This window comes from Hyaena hyaena, unplaced genomic scaffold (assembly GCF_003009895.1).
Source record: "Hyaena hyaena isolate Hyena2069 unplaced genomic scaffold, ASM300989v1 scaffold_195, whole genome shotgun sequence".
Lineage (NCBI taxonomy): Eukaryota > Metazoa > Chordata > Mammalia > Carnivora > Hyaenidae > Hyaena > Hyaena hyaena.
In genome coordinates, this window is record NW_024080827.1 from 1,026,245 (window position 1) to 1,054,131 (window position 27,887).

General features: G+C 42.9%; 1 protein-coding gene across 4 annotated transcripts in view; it reads left to right on the plus strand.

Annotated features, from left to right (window-relative positions):
- The window catches only part of CC2D2A (coiled-coil and C2 domain containing 2A), a 132,993-nt gene that overhangs the window by 71,604 nt on the left and 33,502 nt on the right, over positions 1-27,887 (plus strand). For all 4 annotated transcript variants that reach the window (XM_039241550.1, XM_039241554.1, XM_039241551.1 and 1 more), the window contains 10 exons: positions 830-1,007; positions 9,856-10,012; positions 12,706-12,853; positions 15,951-16,089; positions 18,522-18,725; positions 20,294-20,386; positions 21,647-21,738; positions 24,838-25,005; positions 27,426-27,531; positions 27,721-27,830. In XM_039241550.1, coding sequence (XP_039097481.1) covers positions 830-1,007; positions 9,856-10,012; positions 12,706-12,853; positions 15,951-16,089; positions 18,522-18,725; positions 20,294-20,386; positions 21,647-21,738; positions 24,838-25,005; positions 27,426-27,531; positions 27,721-27,830 — 1,395 coding nt within the window. The remainder of the gene's footprint in view (positions 1-829; positions 1,008-9,855; positions 10,013-12,705; positions 12,854-15,950; positions 16,090-18,521; positions 18,726-20,293; positions 20,387-21,646; positions 21,739-24,837; positions 25,006-27,425; positions 27,532-27,720; positions 27,831-27,887) is intronic.

A 27,887-nucleotide genomic window follows, 5' to 3' on the forward strand; every position in this document is an offset into this window, starting at 1 on the left:
TTCTTTTGCTTAGCATAATACGCTCTAGTTCTATCCACATCATTGCAAATGGCAAGATTTCATTTTTTGATGGCTGAGTAAACTTTCATGGTATATGTATATATATATATACCACATTTACTTTATCCATTCATCAATCGATGGACATATGGGCTTTTTCCATAATTTGGCTATTATTGAAAAGGCTGGTAAACATCATTGTGCATGCACACCTTTGAATCTTTATTTTTGTATCCTTTGGATAAATAACTAGTATTGCAATTGCCGGGTCATAGGGTAGTTCTATTTTTAACTTTTTGAGGAATCTCCACACTGTTTTCCACAGTGGCTGCACCAGTTTGCATTCCCACCAACAGTATAAGAGGGCTCCCCTTTCTCCACATCCTCACCAACATCTGTTGCTTCCTGTGTTGTTAATTTTTATGCTATTACATTTTTGGGATAAAACATCACACCCAAATGTAAATCACTACTATCCCTTATGGATTGAATTCCCTCCAATTACAAGGACTGTGTTTCTGTTTACTTAACACTTTGGGGTGCAAAATAAGGCTTCTTTGAAACCAATTAATGACACTGTAGTACAGGTAATGATGCTTGGACCCCATTTCTTCTGTCTGCTGTGGCCCTTTGAGTGTCTCTTAGTCCATGTCAAATTTGTTATATGATGCTCCTTGAGACCTGTGGCTGATTTGGTGCAATGAGAGGTAACACGACTGGCAGAGTCACCTCTAGAGGGCATCTTGCTCTGTTCAGTGCCCATTTGTCAGCCACTCTAGTTTTCCCTGGTCAATTACTAACCCCACCTATGATTGGTCTCCTTTTGCAGGGTGGAGGTCTTGCGAAGGGAGGATGTCAAGAGGCGCTCAATACATCTAAAGGTGATCTTCAACGACAAGGAAGTGTCCAGGACTGACAGTCGGCCACTCGGGGCGGACTTCCGAGTTCACTTTGGACAGATTTTCAATTTGCAAATATTCAATTGGCCGGAGAGTTTGACACTGCAGGTACGCATTTTAATTATAGGCACTGTCCCAAGCATCTTTCGGTGATCACAGGTGCAAGATGGTTTTAAATCATCTATTGGCTATACTGGTGTCTTGATAGATTTTCAAGGTCAATAGAAGGTCAGCCTCCTCTTGGGCATGTCTCTTCTTTCGGTCTGGGCAGCTAAGGAGATCTGTTTCCCTGCTCACCTCCTGAAAATGCTGGCCTCGGTGCTTCAGTGTATACCTCAAGATGGGGAAGGGGGATGAGAGGTAGGGGGTCCCTGGCTTTTTTAATAGAGTACTTCAGTATCACTGTCTACCTGGATCCTAGCATGATATACCTCAGAAATCAATATTGCCATAATCACAGGTAGCTATGACAGGGTGGCTATAGGCTGTAGGATTTCCCCAAAATAAATTTCACTGTGAACCTAAATCCCACCATTAGCAATGTATTTATTTGGGTCTGTTTTCATTTTCTAGGGCTGCCCAACTAAGTCACACAAACTTGGTGGCTTAAAACAACAGATATTCAGGGCGCCTGGGTGGCTGTCAGTTAAGCATCCGGCTTTGGCCCAGGTCATGATCTTGCTATTTGCGAGTTTGAGCCCCGCATCAGGCTTTGTGCTGACAGCTCAGAGCCTGCAGCCCGCTTCAGATTCTGTGTCTCCCTCTCTGTCTGCCCCTCCCCTGCTCACACACTCTCTCTCTCAAAAATAAATAAACATTAAAATTTTTTTTTAATTAAAAAAAATTTTAAACAACAGATCTTTATGTTTTCACAGCTCTGGAAACCCTGAGGTCTGAAATCTAGGGTTCTGTAGGTCCATGTTCCCCGCAAAAGTTCTAAAGATGAATCCTTCCTTGCTTCTTCTGCTTCTGGTGGCCCTTGGAGTCGCTTGGTTTGTGGTAGCATCACTACAGTCTCCATCTTCATGTGGCCATATTATTGTCTCTACATGTCCTTTTTTGTCTCTTACCTCATTGGACTTAGGGCCAACCATAATCTGGCATGAGCTCATCTAGATGCTTCACTAATTATATCTGTAAGGACCCTATTTCCAAATAAGGTTACATTCTGTGGTTTCAGGTACACAGCAATTTTTGGAGGACACTATTTAATTCACTACACTGTCCAAACTTGCTATTCTAATGGTGAATCCTTTCCTGTGATGCTAACAGAATTCTCTTTTATGATAGTAATAAGCCTGTTAACTAGGGTTGCAAATATCTGGCACACATGCTTTTGCTTGCCATCCACCACCCACAAAGAAAACACTAGTCCTCATCTACCATTCATGCAGAAATTTCTCATTCCCATCCACCACCCTTGCAAGAAATAACTACATGACCATGTCTTCTTCCCCCACTGAGCCTGGATATAACTCCAGAATCCTTCCCAACACTATATCCAGGCAGCCACTACCTACTGGTTGTAATTGACATTATAAGTACTATTACAGCTGTATCATTACTGAAATATTTAAATACTTATGCACTGGATTCCCAAAATGCCACCCGGACCACATAGACCCTACTTCTAGGATCCCTTGGACCTTCCTACAGTGGACTAATTAAAGGGTGTGTGAATAAGGCTAATGCCTCCAGGACCTTGTTCTCATGTATGGCTGACATCCCTTCTGACTGGTTAACAGTTGGCCATGAATATTGTTTGACATTGAGAATATCAACCATTAGCTAGATCTCAATAGTTTAAAACCTGTTAAAACTGGTAGAGGAAGGAGAACCTGGGTGGAGTGTCCAACTTCGGCTCAGGTCATGATCTTACGGTTCATGGGTTTGAGCCCCACATCCGGCTTTGTGCTGACAGCAAGAGCCTGCTTGGGTCTCTCTTCCTCTCTTTCTGCCCATCCCCCACTCACGCGTGTGAGCATGCACACTTTTTCTCAAAATAAAGACAAAACTTTAAAAAATAAATAGATATTGACTGCACACAAAAAACTGTCTAAATTAAGAATAAAACTTGATGGGCGTGTGTGGGCAGCTCAGTCAGTTAAACATCTGACTTTGGCTCAGGTCATGATCTCACAGTTCAAGAGTTAGAACATGGTGTTAGGCTCTGTGCTGACAACCCAGAGCCTGGAGCCTGCTTCAGAATCTGTAACTCCCTCATACTCTGTCTTTAATAAATGCTAAAAATTGTTTAAAAAAAAGAACGCATCTGCTTATGCCAGTGTCCTCAAATCCCTAACCTGAGAGCCCAATGTATTTCAGAAAGAGTTCCAAGATTCTCAGAACTTTAATGCATTCATTGATGACCCAACAAATAAGCCATAAATGTTTGCTGCTTGAGTGAGAGCCAACTGAGTGTCTAATCCCAAGCCAAGAGTGCAGTGAGAACTGGAAGCCCCTGGTCAGAGGGGTGCCCATGGCCTTGGAGAGCTTTATTTTTTTAATGTTTATTTATTTTTGAGAATAAATAAACAGAGCATGAGTGAGAAGGGGCAGAGAGAAAGGGAGACACAGAATCTAAAGCAGGACCCAGGCTCTGAGCTGTCAGCACAGAGCCCGAAGCCAGGCTCCAACTCACAAACCATGAGATCATGAACTGAGCTGAAGTCAGACGCTTAACCAACTGAGCCACCTAGGGGCTCCATGGGGAGCTTTAAATCCACCAGAGATGAGAGAGAGAGAGCTATAGAGAAACAGGACCAGCTTAGTGTGGATGTCAAGGACGCTTGGTGGGATTTGATTGCAGGGTTTGATTCCTTGCATGTTTTGAACCATAAGACTCAAGCCAGGCTTGAGAAAAGAATGTCCCAGATCGGGGTGGGGGGGGCGGGGGCTGAGTGGTCAGTGGTTTAAGCGTCTGACTCTTAGTGTTGACTCAGGTCATGATCTCACAGTTTGTGAGTTTAAGCCCTGAGGTGGGCTCTGTGCTGACAACACAGAGCCTGCTTGGAATTCTGTCTCTCCTCTCACTCTGTCCCTTTCTCGCTCATGCTCTCTTCCTCTCACTCTCAAAATAAACTTAAAAAAAAAAAGAATGCCAGGGTTGTCCCCTGAAGCAGGAAGTAAGGCCAGAGCTGGGACAAAAAGCTGGTAGTAAGGGGACAGAATGGGGGGGCCCCATACTGGACACAGGTGGAAAGAATTAATTAGATCAACACCATGGCCTTGAAAGGAGAGATTGACAGGACTTCGTGACAGCTGGACCTGGGAGAGTCCAAAGCAGTTGAACCATAGCTGTCCCCAAAGGGCATGTGAGGCTGGACTTCTCAAGACAAGGAGAAAGCACAGGGTCCCCCCAAAAAGATGCTAAAAATCTCCGTACCTGAGGTCTTTCCACAACAAATGCTTGGCCTTCCACAAACATGAAATCCCATTTAGAAATAAAACAGTTTTGTGATGATCGATCCCCTTCATTTCTTCATCATTCACTTCTGTATCTGTCACTTCTGTCCTCGACTCTCCAGTCCAACAACTACCACGTTGTTCTGCTGGGTGGCGCTTACATTTTTTAGCATGTTATTTTTTCCTTATGAACCAATCCTGTTGAGCTTTCATATTCTTGGCATGTGGACTGAGATAGGGGATTTTCCCTTTGAACCGAGCTCGCAATTACTCAAGTTCCTTCCTACTTCCACTCCTGATTTCTGATTTCTGCAGCCCATCTGCAGAACCACACTCTCCGAGTGGGAAAAACACTCCTATTTGGAGAAGTGTGTTGGTCAGCCCTTGGCTGGCTCGCTTTTGTGGTTTTTACTGGCCCTTTGTGGACGTAAGTCCAAAACAGATATTTTTTTTACACACACATCTTATTTATCCATTCAATTGTACGATGACTGTAGAGGAGCCAGGCAGCCGAGAGCAGGAAGGACATTTTATGGATCATTACGAAGCATGATGGGCAGCACAGGGCACACCCACAAGGAATAAAAACCAAAACAGAAAAGCTTAGAAGCAACTCTTGTGTTCTTTCCACAATAAACTATTTGATGAATTATGAAAGTCTAACAGGGATGTTTTTGTAAAGCCATTGGAGCTACATAATATAGAAACTTTATCTTAGCTGAGTAAGCAAACACTGGGGTCCTTTATAGAAGGAGATGGAAGGTATATAAAAAATACTTGGATTTATTCTTATTTTTAAATATGCCTCACACACCTATTTAACTGCACTGAGTGCTGGAACATTTGGAATTCTGAAGAAGTAGAAAGGAAGAGAATCACAGGGTCAGAGAAACAAGGTTCAATCAAATATTAAAATAAATACTGCAGTCACTTTCTGAAGCATTTTACTGTCATAAATGGTATTTTCTGGCTATTGGTATCTTTTCTATTTCCTTAACTTGAAGTAATATCAAGGCTTCATTAGCTCCTGATTTTTTAAAAGCATTGAAGCCTTAATGTATTTCATTTTTCACCTCCTTGTCTTTGGGGATATAGAAGATTTAATTACGAATGTGGAATAGGCCACAAAATTCCTATAAATCCCCAGCATCTTAATACCTTCCTTGAAAAAAATTCAAGTGTCTTGAAAAGACAGATCTTACAAGTCTAAGTTTAATTTAAAGAAAAGAAATTCTTATGTCATAAAGTTTACTAAAATCAGTTGACCAGCAAGATTTAACAAGCTATTTGGGAGGTGTAATTATGTTTGTAAAAGAGCTTTGTAAACCATAAAGTACTATAAAAATGCAGGTGCTTATTGTCAATTGTATGCCCAGAGGAAGAAGAATAAATATTTATTGAGCTCATACATAGGGAAGAGACTTTTCATCCCTGTGAGCTAAGCTTCGGCACTGCCTCCCTGGGGAGCTTTAAATAACATCTTTGTTTTACAATGAAAGCAAAAAGCGGGGAAGATCATGCTCAGCGTCACAAAGCTACCCAAGTGTCAATGTCAGGATTCAGACCTGGATCTCTTGGAACACAAGTCGGCCCTGTCCTGTCTGCCACACTGCCCCCTGCAGGCTGAGAGAGGAGTGACAGGTGTGGAGTAAACAAAGGCAATGAGGAAAATCTGAGAGCCATACTACACCCAGGTCTACCAGCTGTTCAGAGAAGAAACCCATTTCATCCCATGGATTTATCATGTAATGCCTTACTTCTAGGAGTGCCTGGCTGGCTCAGTCGGTGAAGCACTCTTATCTCGAGGTCATGAGTTTGAACCCCCATTGGGCAAAGAATGTGCATAATAATAATAATAATAACAACAACAAAAACTTACGTCTATAGAGAGTTACCATGCTCCCTTCTAAATACATTAACTCCCAGATGGCAGGTACCGGACATTCAAAGGGAAATTAAGCAAGACCCCTACCCCCAGGAATCTCCACATCCCGTAAGACATACAATACATAAACAAGGAATTTCGATAGAGTGGATAAGTGTTTCTTTAGGGAAAATACAGGGCAGGGCGGTGGCACATAAGTGGGTATTAGTGGACAGGTAGCAACTTCCTGCATGCCTCACTTGGTGCCCAGTACAATGGGCAGCTTATAGTGAGTTAAAGCACCTGTACTGAAGTGAGTGGGGCACACCTGTCTTGCAGAGATAGTCACTTTCTTGAGAGTTCTGAGCAACCAAGAACTCTATAGTTCAGTGGTCTTTTGATCACAGTTGCATATGCTGAAGTGATCCTTTAAGCTTTGATAATAGACATTGTTTTTGTAGTACTTCCATTTTGTGTTTTTTTTTTCTTTTTTTTTTTAATTTTTTAATGTTTATTCATTTTTGAGAGAGAAAGAGAGAGAATGCAAGTGGGAGAGAGTCAGAGAGAGAGAGACACGAAAGCAGGGTCCAGGCTCTGAGCTGTCAGCACAGAGCCTGACACGGGGCTCAAACTCACAAACCATGCCATCATGACCTGAGCTGAAGTCGGACGCTCAACCGACTGAGTCACCCAGGTGCCCTTCATTCGGATTTTAAATACTCTTTCAACCATTTTTTCTCACCAATTTGTCTAAACTATATTTTCTGGATCATGGTTTTGGCTGTAAAAGAATTCTTAATTGTTTGATCACCTTTCTGATTGTCCCTGGCCCATAAGGAAGACATAACAATAAAAGGTATAAGTTTTGAAGTGAAACAGTTGTGGATTCAAATTCCAGCTTTTTGAATTACTAAATGAGTGGCTAGGCGAGTTTCTCCTCTGGGAATTTCAAATCCATTATCCAGAATTGTTAGGTCTGTTATCCTGCTTAATCTTCACCACAAACCATCCTTCATAGGAATATGCGAAAGATTGAACAAAATACCAAGTCTAAAGCCTGTACTGGGCTTCCTACAAACAGAGGCCTCAAAGTTCTGGCAAAAAAACTAAAAGCTTTTAAAAAGGAAAGAAAACATAACACTTTCTCAAGCTGAAACTTCATGTTACTGAGTCCATAATTTAATGGTCAACCAAGCTCTCATATGCAAGAAAAAACAACCTGCTCTATGGTCTTTAAGCTCTGTAAGATTACAAATCCACAGGCCCTTATGCGAGGTTGAGGCAGGCAATAAATGGCCTGCCTTTTTACGTGAGGGCTCTAAACCAATAAAAATACAGAGAAAAAGTGTTTTTTAAAAAGTATAAAAGGGGGGAGGGGTCACCTATAGATTAGTAGAGGCTTGAGGGACTTCTCATTCAGTCGCACTGTACAGAACATATTTTGATTCAAATGAAGTTTTACAGTAATTTCTTGATACTCTGAAGAAAATTTGAAACTTACTAATATTTGACGTTATTAGGAAATTACTGCAATGATAGTATTATAACTCTGCTTCTTAATATCCTTATCTTTTAGAGACACATATTGAAATGTTTCCAGATGAAATGATGTCTGGATTCCAAATACTGGTGAAGAGGGAAAGGATGAGAGTATAGATGAAATCAGATTAATCATAAGCTAACGGTATTTAAGCCAGGCAATGGGATAGGTTCATGATATATTATTCTTTTAAAGTTATATGTTTCACATTTAACACAAAAGATTTTTTTATATTTTAACGTTTATTTTTGAGAGAGGAAGACAGAGTGTGATCAGGGGAGGGGCAGAGAGAGAGGGAAACACAGGATCCAAAGCAGACTCCAGGCTCTGAGCTGTCAGCACGGAGTCTGGTGGAGGGCTCAAATTCATGAACTTTAAGATCATGATCTGAGCTGAAGTTGGACGCCCAACCAACTGTGCCACCCAGGTGCCCCTATAAAAGATACTTTTAATAGAGACCAAAACATCGTCTTTTTATTGATAAAGATGAATTTGGAGAATGTGGCTTACTCATGGGCTCTCTGCTGCACCCTGAATTAGGTGACCTTGGCCAATCTGCACAGGTAAGTTCTGACTACCACAGGTCTCTTGGAGCACTAGCCTGTTAGAATAGCTCACAGTACTCTTTTCTAATAAAAACTTCAGAATTAAGAATGGATGGATGCTTTCTTAAAATAAAAAAATGTATGTAGACTTCAGTCCTAAACAAAGCATCTTATTGGGAGAAACCCTAGAAGTATTCTCACTAGGTTCAGGAACGAGGCAAGGGTGTCTACTATCTCCACTTCCATTTAACATTATTTTGGAGGCATTAGCCAATATAGTCAGAAAAGAGAAGTTCACGCAGAGCCAGCTTCATATCCTCTGTCTCCCTCTCTCTCTGCCCCTCCCTTGCTTTCTCTCTCTCAAAAGTAAATAAACATTAAAAAAATTTTAATAAAAACAAGAATAGCTCACAGTGATATTAAGTGTGGGGTCCTGAGTTCAGTTCCAATGTAGCATTTGCCTTTGTCTTTGCCTCAGTGGACAAGCTCAGTCAGCCATCTGGCGATTGCGAGCTGGTGGATCCCAGCGAGATGGGGCCAGGATGGCCGCCTAACACAAATTCATCCTCATCTCCATCCTCAGAAAGAATTCATATCATATGTCTTGTAAGGGAGCGTAGGTAGAGAGGGTCCAGAGGGTCCATAGTGTCATCTTTGTGCATTCCATTGTTAAGTGGGAAGTATCAGAGGGGGGTTCTACTGCACAAGAAGAAAAATATGAAGATTTAATTAGTAAAAGTGAAAAGAGTGGAATCAGCATTTTAGAGAAATGTGTACCAGCCAGAGAGACCTCTTGGAAGGGAAGAATAAAACATAGGAATGAAGCCAGAACGGTGGATATTTTGTCATCTTCTCCCACAAAAGAGAAATGATCCAAGGATACAAGAGAAATTTGATCCAATAGAACAAAGGCTTCTCTTGAAGCTGCATTGTGTATTCATAATCTATGGTTGCCTTGACATTGGATCCTTCATCTCATAGTGATAGCATTACAAGACACGCCACAGTAATTACAGCCACAGTTGGTCAAGTTCGCTCCAGCTTGGGAGAAAGTCTGAGAAGGAGATGGTAGGGTTTCAGCGGCTAACAAATAAAATGAGCTCTTGAAAGAAAGAACATGAAAGATGTACTAAATAGTAGATTTGAACCTGATACTCTAGAGTACATCTAGGTATGATACTTCTTCTATTGACGTTGAGGTTGGGTGTGAATAATAAATCATCCCGTGGCATGTCCATTTCATCTCACCCATTCCACCTGATGGCATTACTTTCTGAAATAACATATACTGGGAAAAGGAGGAAGCCCATTCCCCCAGATAACCTGTGTATTAGTTTGAAATGGAAACAATTGTGGTAACAGCTACTTTGATTAACCTCTCTACCCCAGGAAAGTAGGCTAGAGAAGAGGACAGGATGTCAACAACTTGGCCACAAATGGGTGCAATTTAGTCTCCATGGGAACCATAACACAACTCAGCTTTTCCACCCTGAAATGGGTGCTCTGGGCTAAAACGGCGATTAACATAGATAAATGGACTAAATACCTGGGAGTGGGCACACTTAGTATTTTTATTTGTCTGTTTCTCTTCCTCAATTTCAGGTATATGAAACAGTCGGACACAGTGGTACCACTTTGCTGGCAGAAGTATTTCTGCCTATTCCTGAAACAACCATTGTCACTGGAAGGGCTCCCATTGAAGAAGTGGAATTTAGCAGTAACCAGCATGTGACACTGGACCATGAGGGTGTTGGAAGTGGTATGGAAAGCCAATTATCCTCAGGGGCTCATGGTTTTACTGTCAGATTTGAACATAACTTTTTTTTTTCATTTTCAAACAACCAGGTAATTATACAACTGCTTTCAGAAATTTTAAAATGATGAGATATAATTTTTGCAGTCATTTTTATATACCGTTGGTGGCCAATAAATTCATTAAACTATGCAAGTATGAAGTAGTTTGACAATGTGAATCGGGACCTTTAAAATGCCTTTAATAACCTTAATTTTTTCTTCTACGAATCTTTTCTAAGAAAATAATTTGAAATGAGGACAAAGTTTTGTGCATATAAGATGTATATCATGGTATTAATTTATAAGGCTGAAGTTTTTAAAAACTTAAATAGTTGTAATAGGGATATTATTGGTTAATATTCTCTCTTATCCCCTATAATTATAATTAGGTATATGATGGACCTTCTCACTCTGTCCACATGTTTCTTAACCTATATAATGCTCTTGCTATCTTTTTCTTTCACTACTGTAGTCTGTGACACTTCTTTAAATCTGTCTTCTAAGTCACGAATTCACTCTTTGGCTGTGACTTCATTGAAACTCATCACTGACTTGTTAATTTTACTTACTGTGTTTTTCACCTCCAGAAATTCTATTTAGTTTTTTTCCAATCTGGTCGATTCTGATGTTTTTCCTTTCCTCAGACTCTCAATCATTTCATTGTTTTTATTCATTCATCACTTCATTTATTTTAAAAAACATATTACAAATATTTTTTTAACATTCTGTATCTGATCGTTTCAGTACCTATCTGCTTCTTGGTCTGATTCTATTGCCTTTTATTCATGGTGGCTTGTTTCTTTCTGTGTCTGGTGATATTTTATTATGAGCACGCATTATCTGCAAGAATTCTTTGGGGCTCAAATGCAGTCACCAACCTAAACATCTGGAGACCTAGGGGCACCTGGGTGGCTCCGTCAGTTAAGCATCTGACTTTGGCTTAGGTCATAATCTCATGGTTTGTGAGTTCAAGCCAGGCGTCCGGCTCTGTGCTGACAGCTCAGAGCCTGGAGCCTGCTTCAGATTCTGTGTCTCCCTCTCTCTCTGCCCTTTCCCAGCTCATGCTCTGCTCTCTGTCTCACTCTCAAAAATAAATAAACATTAAAAAAATTAAAAATAAATAAATAAAAGTCTGGAGACCTAGACTTTAGTTCCCATTCTCACACAGATAAGCTCTGTGACCCTAATAATTATGTAATCTCTTTAAATATCTTCTTCATTCATAAAATGAATCTAAGGATACCTCCTTTAAAGTCTTTTAGGGTTACTTTGAAGACTTAAGTGGTTGTTCAATATAGAGGGAAGATCTCTGAAAAAACACAAAGATGCTATTGCAGTGTCATAGTGGTATTATTTTGTGCTAATAATATTAACTGGAACTCCATGGTATGAAGTCACTTTTTTTAATGTTTATTTATTTATTTTTGAGAGAGAGAGAGAGAGAGAGAGAGAGAACGCACACGCATGCATAAGTGGGAGAGGAGCAGAGAGAAAGGGAGACAGAATCCGAAGCAGGCTCCAGGCTCTGAGCTGTCAACACAGAGCCCAATGTGGGGCTCGAACCCACAAACTGTTAGATCATGACCTGAGCCGAAGTCGGATGCTCAGCTGACAGCCACCCAGGCGCCCCGAAGTCACTTTTTTAGTGCTTGAAAATCTTTTCTTCCTTTAATTGATTAAACAAACTGCCCTGAGGCTTTTTATCATTAATTTCCAATGGGTAGAAGCCAAATCAGTAAGTGAGGCTTACTGTGGCCACAGTAGCTTAGGAATAGCTAACGTTTGTTATACGGTCACTGTCTTCCAAGCCCTAAGTGCCCTGCATGTAAGACCGCACCTAACACAAGCCTCCTTATTCGGTTCACTCCCTCCCTAGGGCACTTGACTTGTTCCTTCTGCCAAAAATGCTCTTTCCCAATAAATGTCTTACTTCCTTACTTTCTTCAGGCCTTTATCCCAAAGTCCCCTCTCGTAGAGCCTCCCCTACCACCCCATCTAAAAGTTCAGCCCTTCCCCACCCCCCAAACACACATTTTCTGTATACACTCCCTAATTTGTGGTTTCTCTTCTCACTTCTCACTCCCTAACCTACCGTACACATTCCTCTTATTTCTCTTATTTATTGCCTGTCTCCTCTGCTGGAATAGAAACCCCTTGAGAACAGGGATTCTCATCTGGTTTGTGTCTTTACTGCCATCTGCAGAGCCTAGAATGGTGCCTGGAGCGAAGCAGAGGCTTGAATAAGTATCTATTGAATAAGTGAATGAATGGATGTCTTCATAGCAATCTTTTTTAGGAGGTATTCTTAGCATCCCTATTTTATGTATAATGAAACTAAGGCTCAGAGACGTCAAGTCATCTGTTTGTGGTCACACAGCTGTCAAGTGGCTGGACCAGAATGTGCACACAGAGGGTCCCACTCCAAAGTGCCTCATTCGTTCTAACCTCTACACTCTGCTGTCAGAGAAAGAACCGAGCGGCTGATTCTTCTGCCTGCAGAATTTCAGTGCTCCTTTGAATTATGCCCTCCGTCCCGCCAGCCCATCCCTGCCATATCCACCCCATCTCCACCCCATTCATCTACCGTCTGCTTTCTCACCAGGACTGGGCTCGCTCCCTTTTTCTAAACAGTGTCTGTGTAATCTGGTGTGTCCCTAGGAATACCCTTCTCATTTGAAGCTGACGGGAGCAATCAACTGATTCTAATGACCTCAGGGAAAGTGGCCAACAGTGTGGCGTGGGCCATTGGGGAAAACGGGATCCCTTTGATTCCTCCACTGTCACAGCAGAACATTGGATTTAGAAGGTATTGTGTGTCTATAATAAATTGATGAGTAATGTCAGTGTTTGCATTAATGATATCCAGTGGAGGGGGAGGGAAGCTTGCAATATCACATGCTTTCCCTTTATTCTCATGTGCCAGTAATTTCACAGTGTTTTATTGTTCTTGAGGTAAATATTAAAATATTAATCGCCTAATAAATATTAGGTGTTTAGCGGTGCCAGAAGCAGCAAAAAACATTTTGCCCTGTTTAATTTCTCCGGTAACTCTGTGAAGTATTCTTTTCTCCATTTTATAGACGGGGGAAATGCAGAGCCTATGATTATATATATGTGGCCCTCAATGTGAGTGATGATTGTTATAGAACCTTCTGGTTATACAAAGGTCTCTGTTGTTAGTTCTCTCCCTCGATTGCTAGATCCTTAGGTTCCTACCCAGAATAGAAGAAAGGCACTCTATGCCTCACTATTCATCCCTAGACAGGGCCCACCTCCTAGTGGTTGGTGTCATAGTCCACGCAGCCTGGACTATGGGAGCTAGGTGGCCTGGGTTCAAGTCTGACTTCTGTCCTGCCTCAACAGATGGGTCTTGAGTTTCTCTTTAACCATTCTGGGCCTCTGTTGCCTCCACCATAAAATAAAAGGACTTGGGGCACCTGGGTGGCTCAGCTGGTTAAGCATCTGGCTTAAGCTCAGGTCATGATCTCGAGATTTGTGAGTTCGAGCCAGGCATGGGACTCTCTGCTCTCAGGGCGGAGCCTACCTTCAGCTCTTCTGTCCCCCTCTCTCTCTGCCCCTCACCTGCTTGTGTTCTCTCTCTCTCTCAAAAATAATAAACATTAAAAAATAATAATAATAAATAAAAGGACCTATCTTAATCATCAAGAAGATACTTTCTAAGTCACAGTCGTTTTCAACATGTGGGGAAATAGAGCAGACCTGGCTATGTTCCCTTTCTGCCTTCTCCATCCCAATTCGGACGTCCCTGTGGTGAGAACAAGGAACATCTGCTCAGCACCTTCTCAGTCAGGAGGTTGGCAGCCCTGAGTCCAGTGGACCCCTTCGAGCATCAGCTGTCATCCCTCCACTCTCTTTCACACCGGGGACGAACACTCCCACTCTTCAGAAGAGGAGGTAAAACACAGTGTGAGAAACACAGTGCCCTTAACACAGCCCTGACTCAGGGGTGCTGACCACGCTGGCTTCCTGAGAATTATGTTGTGTCCCACGATGGTGCTTAAATCCGTTGTGTGTTCATCATTTCTTCTTGTATTTTACCTTCGGGTACATGGGGTCCCCAGTTGTATGGGAAGCAAGGCTGTCAGGGCATCCTGCACCAAATACGGAGGCTCCTTTTCGCTGGCCTGGATCCAGCGACTAGGGACACTAATTCACCCTGGGCACAGTTGTAGGGATACTTCTGTTTTTTGGGGGTTTTTTGGGTTTTTTTTAGTTTTATGGAGATATAACTGACACATGGTATGAGTTTAAGGTGTACAGTGTAATGATTTGATAAATAGATATATTGTGAAACAATCACAGTAAGTCTACTTTATATCCTTCACCACACATAGTTACAAATTTTGTCTTCCTTGCCATGAGAACTTTTAAGATCTGCTCTTAGCAATTATTTTTTTTAATGTTTTATTTATTTATGAGAGAGAGAGAGAAAGAGAGAGAGAGAACATGAGCAGGGGAGGGTCGGAGAGAGAGGGAAACACAGGATCCGAAACAGGCTCCAGGCTCTGAGCTGTCAGCACAGAGCCCGATGTGGGGCTCAAACCCACGAGTCGTGAGATCATGACCTGAGCCAAAGCCGGATGCTTAACCGACTGAGCCACCCAGGCGCCCTAGCAATTTTTAAATATACAGTGAAGTACTGCTAACTGTAGTCACCATACTGTGTGTTAGATTTCCGGAACGTATTTATCGTATAATGGGAACTTTGGACCTTTTGACCACCTTCACCCACCCCACCTCTGGCAACGGCCAATCTGTTCTCTGTTTCTACAGGTTTTTTTTAGACTCCACATATAAGTGAGATCCCACATTATTTGCCTTGCTCTGACTTATTTCTCCCAGCATAATGCCCTCAAGCTCCATCCATGTTGTTGCAAATGGCAGGATCCCTTCTTTGTTATGGTTAACATACCATGTTTTCTTTATCCACTCACCCATTGATGGACACTTCAGTCATTTCCATGTCTTGGCTATTATAAATCGTGCTGTAATAAACATGGGGGTGCAGATAGCTCTTCAGGACAGTGATTCAGATATATACTCAGAAGTGGAATTACTGAATGATATGGCAGTCCTACTCTTAATTTCTTGAGGAGCCTCCAGACTGTTTTCCAGTGTTTGCACCAATTTGCAATCCCATGAACAGTGCACAAGGGTTCCCTTTCCTCCACATGCTTGCCAACACTTAGTATTTCTTGTGTTTTTTATTTTAACCATTCTGACAAGTGTGAGGTGATATCTCATTGTGGTTTTGATTTGTATTTCCCCGATGACGAGGGACGTGGAGCATCTTTTCATGTGTCTATTGACCATCTGTATATCTTCTTTGGAGAAACATCTATTGTGGCCCTCTGCCCATGTTTAATTAGATTATTTGTTTCATTGCTATTGAATTATGAGTTCCATGTATATTTTAAAAATTAATTCCTTATCAGATGTATGTTTTGCAAGTACTTTCTTCTACCATTAATTCTTCTCTATTATCTCTAAAGCATATTTATTTTTTTCATGTTTATTTATTTTTTGAAACAGAGACAAAGTGAGCAGGGGAGGGGAAGAGAGGGAGGGAGAGAAAAAATCCAAAGCAGGCTCCACGCTGTCAGCACAGAGCCCAGTGTGGAGCTTGAACTCACAAGTCATGAGATCATGACCTGAGCGGAATCAAGAATCATATGCTTAACTGACTGAGCCACCCAGACCTCCCTGAAAACATATTTAATAGCAGTCATTGAGTAAAGAAAAATGCAAAACTCCTTCCTTATGATCAGTTTCCCCCTTAGACATAACAGCCTCCTTAGGCAGTGCTGTCCCTGGGATCTTACAGGCCTGAGGCAAACTGCTCTGTGAAAAAGTCCATCTCATGGCATTAACTTTTTTTCCAGTGCTTTGAAGAGAGCAGATGCCATCTCATCCATTGGCACATCGGGACTGACAGACCTGAAAAAGTTGGCCAAGTGGGCAGCAGAGTCCAAGCTCGACCCGAATGACCCCAACAACGCCCCTTTGATGCAGCTAATCTCGGTAATGTGGCAGATCTGTGCACACACTCCATTTCCCCCACTTGGTGTGCTAATGATAGAAATGGCTCAGCGTTTTACACACATTTTCTTTCACACTGTGTTGTCCAGTGTGACCGTGTTTAAGAACACGAGTGCTGGGGTGAAAGACAGGCTTAAAGCCCAGCTTTGCCCCTGCCTGGCTGTGTGATCAGGGCAGACGCTCATGCTTCTAAGCACTGTGACCTCCTCACAGTGTGGCCATGAGGACGTGCAATGCTTCATCTCAACAGTTAGCCGGGCCCACAATCGGTGTGCAATAAATATTAGCTGTTGTTATGATGTTGCTCTCCCTCTTATGTCTAACCTCTGTAAAATGCTAAAGAAAGACCTGATTTGGCCCCTCCTATGGAGAGGAACCTGCGTACAGACGCTCAGAGTCACCTGCTCAAGGTCACACGGCTGGCAAGGACGCGGATCCAAGTTCACCACACCTGGTGGGGCCTTTTAAGAAGTGGTGGTTTTGTTTGTTTGTTTTCCTGTTTGATGATTAATTAGATTATCATTTAGAATTCATTTAAGTATGTGTGAGATAAATTGCTTGTGTCTATGGTAACATTCAATATTCTTTCTTCAGTAAACTTATAAATAAAATGGAACATTAGTCAGTAAATGATTTTTCTTGGTGGCAAATACAATCGTTTTTACTCCCAAGTTCATAATTCCCACAAAAACATCATAAACAAGGAGATGATCCAGAAAGTGACCAACGCGGCACATTCTGTAATCACGTTCACTAGTGTGAGTTCATCAACAGGGTAACTGTAACCCGGATGACATTTTCATTTCTGTCCTAGACTTTCCAAGGTAAGTTTCAAAGCAAGCTTGCGTTTACTCTGACTTTTGCCTTTATAAGTTTTCCTTCCAACTCAATGATACTTCTGAGTGTGACTAAGAGAAATATTAGGAAGAACAGGCCACATTACCTAGAGTGTAGTCTGTTCCATAAAGAGGTTTCAAATCACGTTCCGATGACTGTGTTTAAATCAGCAGCAAAATAGTACCAGTGGCACCTTTGGGTTTTTTTCTTTTTAACTATTTGTCTTCGCATAGAAGGACAAAACACAGGGATGGCCTTCGGGACCTGTCTCTTTTTTGTTTTAATCTTTTTTTAGTTTTTACTTATTTTTGAGAGAGAGTGCAAGTCAGGGAGGGGCAGGTGGGCAGGGGTGCGGGGGGAGGGGAACAAAGGACCTGAAGCAGGCTCCAGGCTCCACACTGATAGCAGTGAGCTCGATGCGGGGCTCGATCTCAGAAACTGAAAGATCATGACCTGAGCCAAAGTTGGCTTCTCGACCCACTGAGCCACCCAGGAGCCCTAGGACCTCTTTTTATGGATTTTCACAGCAGGATCACCTTCCCCACTACAAAGCCCCAGCAAATCTCTCCTCCCTGGCTTTCCATCTGTGAGGAGGAGGTTGCCATTGGCAAAACACCCAGCAAACAGACACCTGGGCAGCCTCCCAGCTGTACCCTGAGACTGTCCTTTCTGAGCCAGTGTATGGGGCATCGGGGACTGGCATCCAGATCTGGCTCTGGCTCTCTTTACTCAGTGACCAAGGCCATGCGGTGCTGTTTGGAGACAGAAAAACATGGCCTTGGAGCCAGTGAAGCTAATCACCCGACTCTGGGGCCTTTATCCACATATGTGCATAAATATATTTTAAAAACTACAGGGGAACCTGGGTGACTCAGTCAGTTAAGCGTCCGACTTCGGCTTAGGTCACGATCTCACGGTTCGTGGGTTCGAGCCCCGCATCAGGCTCTGTGCTGACAGCTCAGAGCCTGGAGCCTGTTTCGGATCCTGTGTCTCAGCTCTCTCTCTGCCCCTCCCGACTCATGCTCTGCCTCTGTCTCAAAAATAAACTATAAAAAACTTTAAAAATTACATTTTGTTAAATATATTTTAAAGCCATATTAAGTTATATTTAGGTTTATAGTTTATATTTAAGTTTAAAGTTATATTAAGTTATATTTAAAATGTATTTTATATTAAAATATATATAAATTCATATATTAGATTTTATAACACTGTGTATAAAAGCAACCTTATTTCCTGTAGTATATTCCTAATAATATACTGATATAAATCTCTCATTTATTCAGTCTGTATATTTGCATAACACATATGAGGGTAGCATGCATACCCAAAAAATGAACTTTATGATTTTTTTTTTGAAAAATTATTTGCAATACTTTTTATGGCTAGGACATGAATATAATAGCACCTGCCTCATTACTATTGTATTTTAACATATGTTGTCCTTAAACACGGGATGTGTCAAGTTTCCCAGTCTAAGACTGTTAAGCTTCCATTCCCAAACCAAAAGCTCGATGCCAGGTTTCTTCAGGGGCGATCTGCCAGCCATCTGAAGTTGTGACTCTTCTGTTTTCTAGGTTGCTACTAGCGGTGAATCTTATGTCCCTGATTTCTTTCGACTAGAACAGCTGCAGCAAGAATTTAACTTTGTTTCAGACGAGGAATTAAACAGATCCAAACGATTCCGGCTTCTTTGTCTTAGAAGCCAAGAGGTGCCAGAATTCCGAAATTATAAGCAAATTCCAGCATATGACCGAGAAATTATGGAAAAAGTATTCCAGGTAAGAAATTGCCATGGAGGAGTTAATACAGTAATAAAATATGTCTGTACCATTTGGTATATACTATAATGAGCGTGTTTTCTTTCTGTCGTGTTCTCTGTAGTGATCTTGAGCTCTCGTTTATAGTGCTTCACATAACTTTTCCATTATTTTTCTTAAACTTAATGTTCAAGTAGTCTCTTTGCCCAATATAATGACACATAAACTAAGAGAAATTAGAATCGTAAGGTTGAAAAGTATCTTTGTGTGTTAATATGGGAAGTTATCCTGCCACATTATAACTGTCAGTAATTCAATGCCATTTTAATCCATTAAGTATTTAGGAAGCTGGTAAACACTGCAGGTGTGGGGGTGGGGAGCCGCTGGGGTCTCAGGGGGGTGGGGAGCCGCTGGGGTCTCAGGTTGGCAGAGCTGGACAGAGGCAGGGCGGGGCATCCTGGGCATAAGCTTAGAGGAGGAGGGCTTCGGGAGGTGGGGAGCCTTTGAGGAGCTGCAGGTAACAGGCCAGTGTAGGCAGGGCAGGCCAGTGAAAGCCAGACGGGCAAGTTAGTATTTGTTGAGGTAAGTGGGGAGTCATTAGAAATTGAGACTAGTATGATTTTTTATGCAGAAACTATAGAAATGACTGGAGAATATTTTTGGTTACTTGATTCTTCTTTGTATTAGTTGGGACTCGTGATGGTAAGTGATATAAAGCCAACTTAAGCTACCTTGGGCACCAAGGGGGGTTTACTGGACGATGAAATGCCAAAATAGGATTAAATATCTAAAGGGGCGTGAATGGCAGGAGTTCACGTGTGCCCCAAGGACACCTGGATCCAGAACCTGAACGCCCCCCAAGACTCTGTTCCGTCCTGGGCTTCCCTTGGTCCTGTTGAGGGCTGCATGGTCACCGGCAACATCCAAGTTCACATCTGGTGGCTTCAGCCAGCAGAGATGTGTCTTCTTGTGCCAAGCTGGAAATCTTGGGAAAAGCTGGTTTGTTGCCCAGGTTGGGTTAGGAGCGACGCTGGGCTATTGAGCTGTGGCCAGAGAAGGACCAAAACAACACGGCAGCTCCCCCGGGCCCCAGGGGAAATTTTATTGATAGAAAGAGAAAGCGAAGCCTAGCAGCCTAAGACAAAGCTAACCCACCCACAACTCCCCTCCAGGTGGTGACCCAAGGCAGCCGCAGCCAGAGGCTATTTACTATTTTTGCCTTTGCTCTGCTTAAAACAGAAAAGACAAAAATGTAAGCAGAGACTTTGGCTAAGTTGCTTGGGTGAGCTGAGCAACTGGAGTCTCTCTGTTACCTCTGTGCCCCTGTGTCTCCCTGCATGAACATCCTGAGTTGTAACTGTTCTACAGAATTATCTTCTACTTAGAAGGCGGCTCAACCAGCCGATTCCAAAACCCACACACTGCATCAAAGATCAATTTTGAAACCAAAAATGAAGAGGAAGGTGGAAGAAACCTTTAGAACCGTAATTTATTACTTAAACCACATGGGATAAATTCTCTCCTCCAAAGAAGGGCATGGGCGGGTACTAGTACTTTAAAATCATAAAATTATTCCTTTTTGATCTCAGGACTATGAGAAACGCTTGCGAGACAGAAATGTAATTGAAACCAAGGACCACATAGATACCCATCGGGCTATAGTAGCCAAGTACCTCCAACAGGTAAGGAAAATCATTTTACAGAGTCCTCACAAGGGGAAAATAGCCAGTACCCTAAGACTGGGGGTGGGGGGGGGGTCTTTATTCTTCTAAGTTATCTATAGGATACTTAACTGTCACTTATTTGCTCATAATACAGATAAGAAATCAACAGCCGTCTTCATCTCTTGAACACGTGAAACACTAGTATTTATCTCAGTTTATTATCCATGGTTATTTACATGGGGTATGAGTACAGGGGACACAGGTTCTAAGTCATGGTTTTCCTCATATTTGAATGTCTGCATCATATCACCTTTGTAATGAAAAAGTTTTATGAACCGCATACTAACTGCCCTAATGCACTAAAATCTTGAAACATCCTTTTGCGCTTCCTTCCTTTAGTAAATGTAACTTGTAGGAAATACTACAGTACATTTTTCCCTGCAGATAAAAAACACCTTATAAAAACACAATTTGTGACATTTATGAGGCCCTTTATTTAAAGAAAAATTAGAGGGGCACCTGGGTGGCTCAGTCGGTTGAGCATATAACCTTGATATTGTTTCAGGTCATGATCTCATGATTTGTGGGTTCGAGCCCTGCATCAGGCTCTGTGCTGACAGCTCAGAGCCTGCTTGGGATTCTCTCTCTCCCTTTCTCTCTGCCCCTCTCCCACTTGCTCTCTCTTTCTCTCAAAATAAATAAACTTTAAAAAAATAAAGAATAATTAAAAAGTAAACCAGTCTAAGGGTGCCTGGGTGGCTTAGTCAGTTAAGCATCCTACTCCTGATTTCAGCTCAGGTCATGATCCCAGGACCCTGGGATCAAGCCCCACGTCTGGCTCCATGCTGAGTGTGGGGCTTGCTTGGTATTCTCCCTCTTTCTCTCTCTCTCCCCTCCTCTGCCCCTCCCCCCACTTGCACTCTTTCTCTAAAAAAAAAAAAAAAAGGTAAAATAAAAAAAGGAAATCAACCTGAATAGAGAAAGAACTCCAGAATCTGAAATGTGTATGCAATTGTTCATTCATTCTGCAAAACTTCACTGTCATCCACCAGGAAATTTCCCAGGTCCCAAGAATATAGCAGTGAACAAAACAGAAACCCCTCTGCCTTAGGGAGCTTACACTAATGAGCAAAGTGGGGTGACTTAGAGGGGAAGAAAAGTGCAAGTTTGCTGGGATGACTGAGGTGACATCAGGTGAACACTCCAAGGGGTTTAGGGAGTGAGCTGTGAAGTCTGTGTGACAGGAATATTTTAAACAAAACACATGTCTGTCCTCAGGTTAGAGAATCGGTGATAAATCGTTTCCTAATTGCAAAACACCATTTTCTTCTTTCGGACTTGGTAGTCGAAGAAGAAGTTCCCAATATCAGGTAAAAGCAAACAAATCTTTCGTTTCTTATAAAAATGATTTTTATTGTCTTATATTAAAATTTTCGTGTCAATAGAGAATTCTTATCCTTGTATGGTATGCACTTGGCCTCCAGGAGTGCTGGGAACCGCTAAAACGTGATGGACGCCTAATGGTTACCTTAGTCGAGAGGGTTTTGTTGAACAAGTCATGTGAGATGCTCTCCACCCCTCCCGGTAGACACCGTCTCACCTCCCACTGCGCCCAAGTCCACCTCACAGCCTTTGCCAGTTCCTCGCTGCAATCAGACTAGTCTGATGGCTTTGCCTCCACCTCCCCCTGCCAGACTGCCCCTCACACCCGCACACTAGACAAACGGGGTGGCCAGGCACTAGCACTGCGGCCCCAAGTGGGGGGCTGAGGGGAGGCAGAGCTGCTGTTTGTTTGGTGAGGGGGTTAGGGGCAGCAGAGAAAATGGAGATTTACATAGAAGTTGAGAACTGACTGCATTTGATTGATTTCCCTATTACTTGGAGTTATCCTTAAATTTTCTCAACTCAATGTGGAAGCATAAAAGATGAAAAATAACTCGCTATTTTGGTGGTCTTGTGTACTCCATTCACTTCCTGACCCTTTCTGTGATTAAATCGCTTGGTCTCCCAGAAAGGTGATTTCCTATGCATGCACTCCCTCTCCACCACCAGGTCGGGAAGGAGACAAATGTCTATCCGGGGAAGCCCCCTTTCTATGACTTGGCCTCCATCCATCTACAGAAGGGAGGGCGGTGGTACCCACACAAATTCGTGCAAACCCTCCCTCTTCATTCCAGGCCGAGGGCAGTCACTGACTGTATTGTTTCAGCCATGAAATTTACACTTTAGAATAGATGATGATATTTCATGCTGTTTTTCCATTTCATTTCTTTCTTTTTTCTTTTTCTGCTTTACTTTCTGCATTAAGTTCTGAAGGCTCAGGGTATGTTCTTTCTTCTTTTAATTTTGGTTTGTTCTCAGCGTTAATCTAAGATGTTTCTGTATTTAATGGTCCCAGCCCCCATGATGTTCCCATGCTGACATCTGGGAGGGCAGTCCAGCGTCCTGAGCAGAGTCACCTCTGGGGGAGGGGAGAAGTTTTGACAAAGGGAAGGGATGTGCCATGTTAGGGCCCCCCAGGTAAAGGTGTCCCTCTGAGATCCCCAAATATGGGTTAGGTGGGTGTCCTGGCAGAGTGATTAATAAGATGGGCTTCATTGGCGAGAAGATGAATCTTGGGGGCATTATGCTAAGTGAGATAAATCAGACAGACAAAGACAAAGACTGTATGATCTCACTGCTGTGTGGAATCTAAAAAGCCAAACTCCTAAAAACAGAGTAGAATGGTGGTTACCAGTGGCTAGGGGTTGGGAGAATCAGGAGATGTTTAAGGCTTACAAACTTGCAGCTAGTAGATTAAAAAGTTCTGGAGATTCCAGGCACAGCAGGGGGAATATAGTCAGTACTGCATCATAATCTTCAAAGTTATTATGTGCCTAGATCGTAATTGTGCCCCCCACAAAAAAGAAATGATAATTATGTGACGTTCTAGTGGTATTGGCTGACACCACCGTGGCAATCATATTCTAGTAGGTAAACGTATCAAACCAAAGTGCTCTATGCCTGAAATGTAGTCGTTCTATGTCAATTACATCTCAGGAAAAATAAATTGAAAACACTAAAATGTGGAGAATAAGTCACACACAGAAAAAGAGACTTGCAATATCACTCTCCTCACACTCTTTTCTTAGTGGGGGAAAGATAGGTATTTTTCAAACCTTTACATTATGTTAACATGTGATGGGTCGGCTCTTGTTTTTACATATATTTATCTTGTTAAAGATAAATATATGTAAGTATTTTTAAAAGAGGAAGAAGCTGGCTGTTTAGTCAGAGGGACCGGAGTTGGAACCCCAGCTCTCTCCTACTTGGGAGCCTTCAGCAAATCTTGTCACCTCCCAGACACCTGTCACTTGTCACCTCCCAGAGCCTCCAGTTTCTTCATATGAGAAATGGGGTAAATGTTCTACTTGTCAGGATTAGAAATATTCTGGGTACAGCACCTCGAGCTCCACTTGAGCCGTAGAAGGTGCTGGTAAATGGCAGTTGCTCTGTGAGACAGAAGACCCTGGGGAATAAGTGGGATCCCCTGGGGAACTCCCCCCCACACACACAGCTGGCATGTGCCCCTTAGAAAGAGGCTGCCCGTCAAGCAGGCTCCATGCTCTCCGGGAGGAAAAGAAGGGAGAGCAGGGCCACCTGAGGCTGGCTCTGTGCAGCTGGCCTTGTCCCCTGGCACCGGGCACAGTAGCATCAGCTTGCGGATACAAGGTCACATCTGTGCTCCTGTTCAGGCTCTGGGCCGGCATTGAATTATCTGCTTCATGGCCCTTTCTCCCACCATGTGCTTCACCAACAGTGCTTCCATACTTCTGGAAGTGTTGATGGGATTTCACCTCAGTGAGAGGGAAGGGATAAGAGGGACCTTCCTGCCCCTCCTCTTCCACTGCCCTCACGTCATGGTCATCTTCCCAGCAACCACCGTTTTAGGGCATCCACCAAGTGCTAGACCAGTGCCAGGTGCTTTGCATAAACCCCCCAGAAGGTAGGGATGATCATCCCCATTTTACAGATGATGAAACAGAGACTTAAAGGGGTGAAGTAATTTGCCCAAGGTCAAAGAGTGGAGCCAGGAGACCCCTGGGAACATGCCTTGGGGCTCAGGAGGGGGAGCTCCCCTTCCAGGCCAGCCATGTGGCTGGGCCCCTGGGGCGGGAAGAGCAGAAAAGTACCTGCCCATTTGACGGACCCTGGGTGGGCAAGGCAGAGCACACGGCGGGAAGCAGGAGGGGCCCAAGCACACTTTTCGTCCTCTGATCGGTAGCAGCTGAAATCAATCTTAATAATCCAGGCCAGAGGCTCTCCCTAATTCTCGGGAGAATTTCTTGGCAATTTCCACCCTCCTTAATCAGACAAAGAGTTTTTCAGGGAGGCTTTGAGGGACCTTGGGGGAGAATTTGGGAAGCTGTCTCACAACTTTCCAGATCTTTCTTTTGCATAGAGTCCTAATCCTATTCTGTAATCATTAGCATTTTGGGGCTAAGCCTTTTCAAGCTGGCAGAACAAAAGCGACCCCTGAGGCCAAGGAGAAAAGGCCGGAAGAAGGTGACGGCACAAAACTTGTCCGATGGAGACATCAAGGTGCTGGTGAACATTATCCGGGCTTATGACATCCCCGTGAGAAAGCCAATAGCAAGGTAAGAGCCATCCAGACAGCCCTGGGATGGAGAGAACAGGGTCCCAGCCAAGTGGTTCACCTCTTTTATAACACGTCCACTCCCACTTTTAACACAGTTGCTGTTCTGTCCAGGGATGGGGGAAGGTCTTACAGAAGTCAAAGCCCTATCAGTTGCGAGTAATAGACCATCTCAATCAATTTAGGCTAAGAGGGGATTTATTGTATCTCAAAGAACTCAAGGTTAAGAGGAACAGCTGAACTACACGGTAGACTGTAAAGATTGGGGTGGCTCTTCTGAGGCTCTGTGATCTCTCTTGCTTGCTTCCGTCTGTGGGTTTGTTTTATTCTTCTCCTTGTGAAGGAAGTCATCCATTCAGGCAGGGTACCGTCCACCAAGCATCAGCTTCTTAGGAGAGAATCTGAGGGTTCTAACTTGGGTCAGGTGTTGATCCATGACCTAATCACATATAACCAGAAAGGCAGGGTCCCCCAGGCCCAGCCCTGAAGGTGGTGGAACAGTTCTCAGAGAAGGAGGTGTGAGCAGAGGAGAGACCCAAAAGGTGAATGTCCTAGGTTCTGAGCATACACACTATGAGCATAAAAATATGACTTCCCTGTAATCTGCTCTGAGAAATGAGGGATGGCTGCTGTATTGCACTACAGTGGGGTGGAGGGGGACCCCTCAACCATAGCAAGGTGAGCCTGAATTTCTTAGAGAACAGAGATGAGCAAGAATTAAAGAGAGAAAGAATGGCTCTGTAGCTCGGGGGTTAGAGCAGTGGTCTCATAGAGTAAGAAAGAGCAAGAATGAAAACTTCCATCTGCCGGTGCTCTTGCCAGTGTAATGAAGGAGGCTGTGCTTTCTTGCCCAGTCATCAGGTTCCAGACACCTGGAACCTAAGCCTCTTTCATGTATATTATTTCACTTACTTCTCACTATGATGACTATCTCCATTTTAAGAAAGGGAAAATGTCTGGGTGGCTTGTCCAGGGTCATCAAGTATGGTCTGATCCACAGAACACCGTTCTGGCTTTTGGCATTTTCTTTCCTTTCTAGAGTCTTCCCTTAAAACTGATCCCCCATCCATTCTGTTGCCCTATTATTTTTATTAACTCTTCCACCCATCACGGAACATCTGATCATCACCAACTATTCCCAGCATTTGATTACTAGGAAATGCCCATTTAAGCTGTTGAATCTCTGAATAGCCACACCCCAACCCCTTCACCTTGAAGCTGTTTTTTTAAAATAACGTATAGGTGTTGCTCTCATTTTGGTCTCTAAAGAATGTATTTTTTTAACTTTTTAAGTTTATTTATTTATCTCAGAGAGAGAGAGAGCAAGGGAGGAGCAGCACAGAGCTTGACACAGGGTTTGAACTCATAAACCATGAGATCGTGACCTGAGCCAAATCAGGATGCTCAACTGACCGAGCCACCCAGGCGCCCCTCTATAGAATATTTTTAAGTGTTGAACCATTTCATTCAAATTACAAGGAAGGTTAGTTGATCCATGTTCTACATTTCTGCGTAGGTTCATCCAGACAGCTCAGATATCAACTCTTACATTAAGCCTGCCTGAATCTTAACCCTCTACCTTTGCATCCAACCAAACAGATTTTTAAAATTTTTCATCCACCTCTCTGTACTCTTATGGCCCATGCCCATCCCTATGGTCTAATGTGTCTCCCACTGAATTTTGATTCTTTCTTTAAGTGTCTACTGGCCATTTTAGGTGGAGCTGAAATGTGTCTGATTTGTGTTTGCAGCCTGAGGGTCTAACCCAGGGCCTAAAATACAGTAGGCACTTCACAGATGTTTTCGTAACACTGTAATCGATGGTATTCCAAAAAGAAAAAGTGCTTCTCTGGCAGCTGTTGTGTTAAATATTCCACTCTTATTGTCTCATGGTTTGTCTGAAATCCTTATCTGGGAAAAGGTAAGACGGTTCAGTAGAAAGAGACAATTTATACTTTGCCTGGTAATGAATGTGAAATATTCGGTAAACTACGTAAACTTCAGTACAAATATGCAGGGGGTGGGGGGCATTAGGATGAGGGGAGAGCTGTCTGGGAGATATTCTCTGGAGATGACCTTCATTTCTTTTTTTAAAGAATCCCCAGAGGGAAAGAGGGCAAGACCCATAGCTCCTAACTCCAGCTAGGAATCTCTGAGAATCTCTTTCCCATCAAGGGGTGGCTCACTAGGGCCCCCCCACCCTGGGAGAGGAGTGGGTGGAGAGGACCCTTTTCTCTGTTCCAACCAGACATGCAGACCTAGGGGTGGAAGTTGGGATGGGCCTAAAAGCTTTCTGAGGTGTCAACAAACTTAAAGAAAATATCTGTTACCAGGGCCATACATCTTTGGAGAACCCACCTTGCTGAGTATCTCATTAGACCTTTCTTGTCATTAATTTCTGTCATACATTTTCCCACCTAGCAAATTCCAGCAGCCATCAAGATCTTCAAGGACTTTCAGAGAAAAGCATGCTGCCTCCCCAACCACACACAGCCCAACCCGCAGTGCTGACTACCCCCTGGGCCAGGTGAAATACCTCAATGCTGGGTGTCCGCTTAGAATCTTGCCCCTTAAGAATTGCCTACAAACCTTATCGTCTCTTTTCTGCTTCATTTTCTTTGGAAACACACTATTTGGTAAACATATTCTGCCTCTGTTAAGAACAAAATACTCCACTAACTGTTATGGACACTCACGATCTGCTCTTGTTTTTAAGGTTTTAGTGCGTCCTTTTGTAGAAGTTTCTTTTCAACGAACCATCTGCCACACGACTACGGCTGAAGGACCAAACCCCAGCTGGAATGAAGAACTTGAACTTCCATTTAGGTAAGCATATTTTCTTCTTTAGGGAGCAGTAGGGTATTTTGAAGGAGATGTGAATAA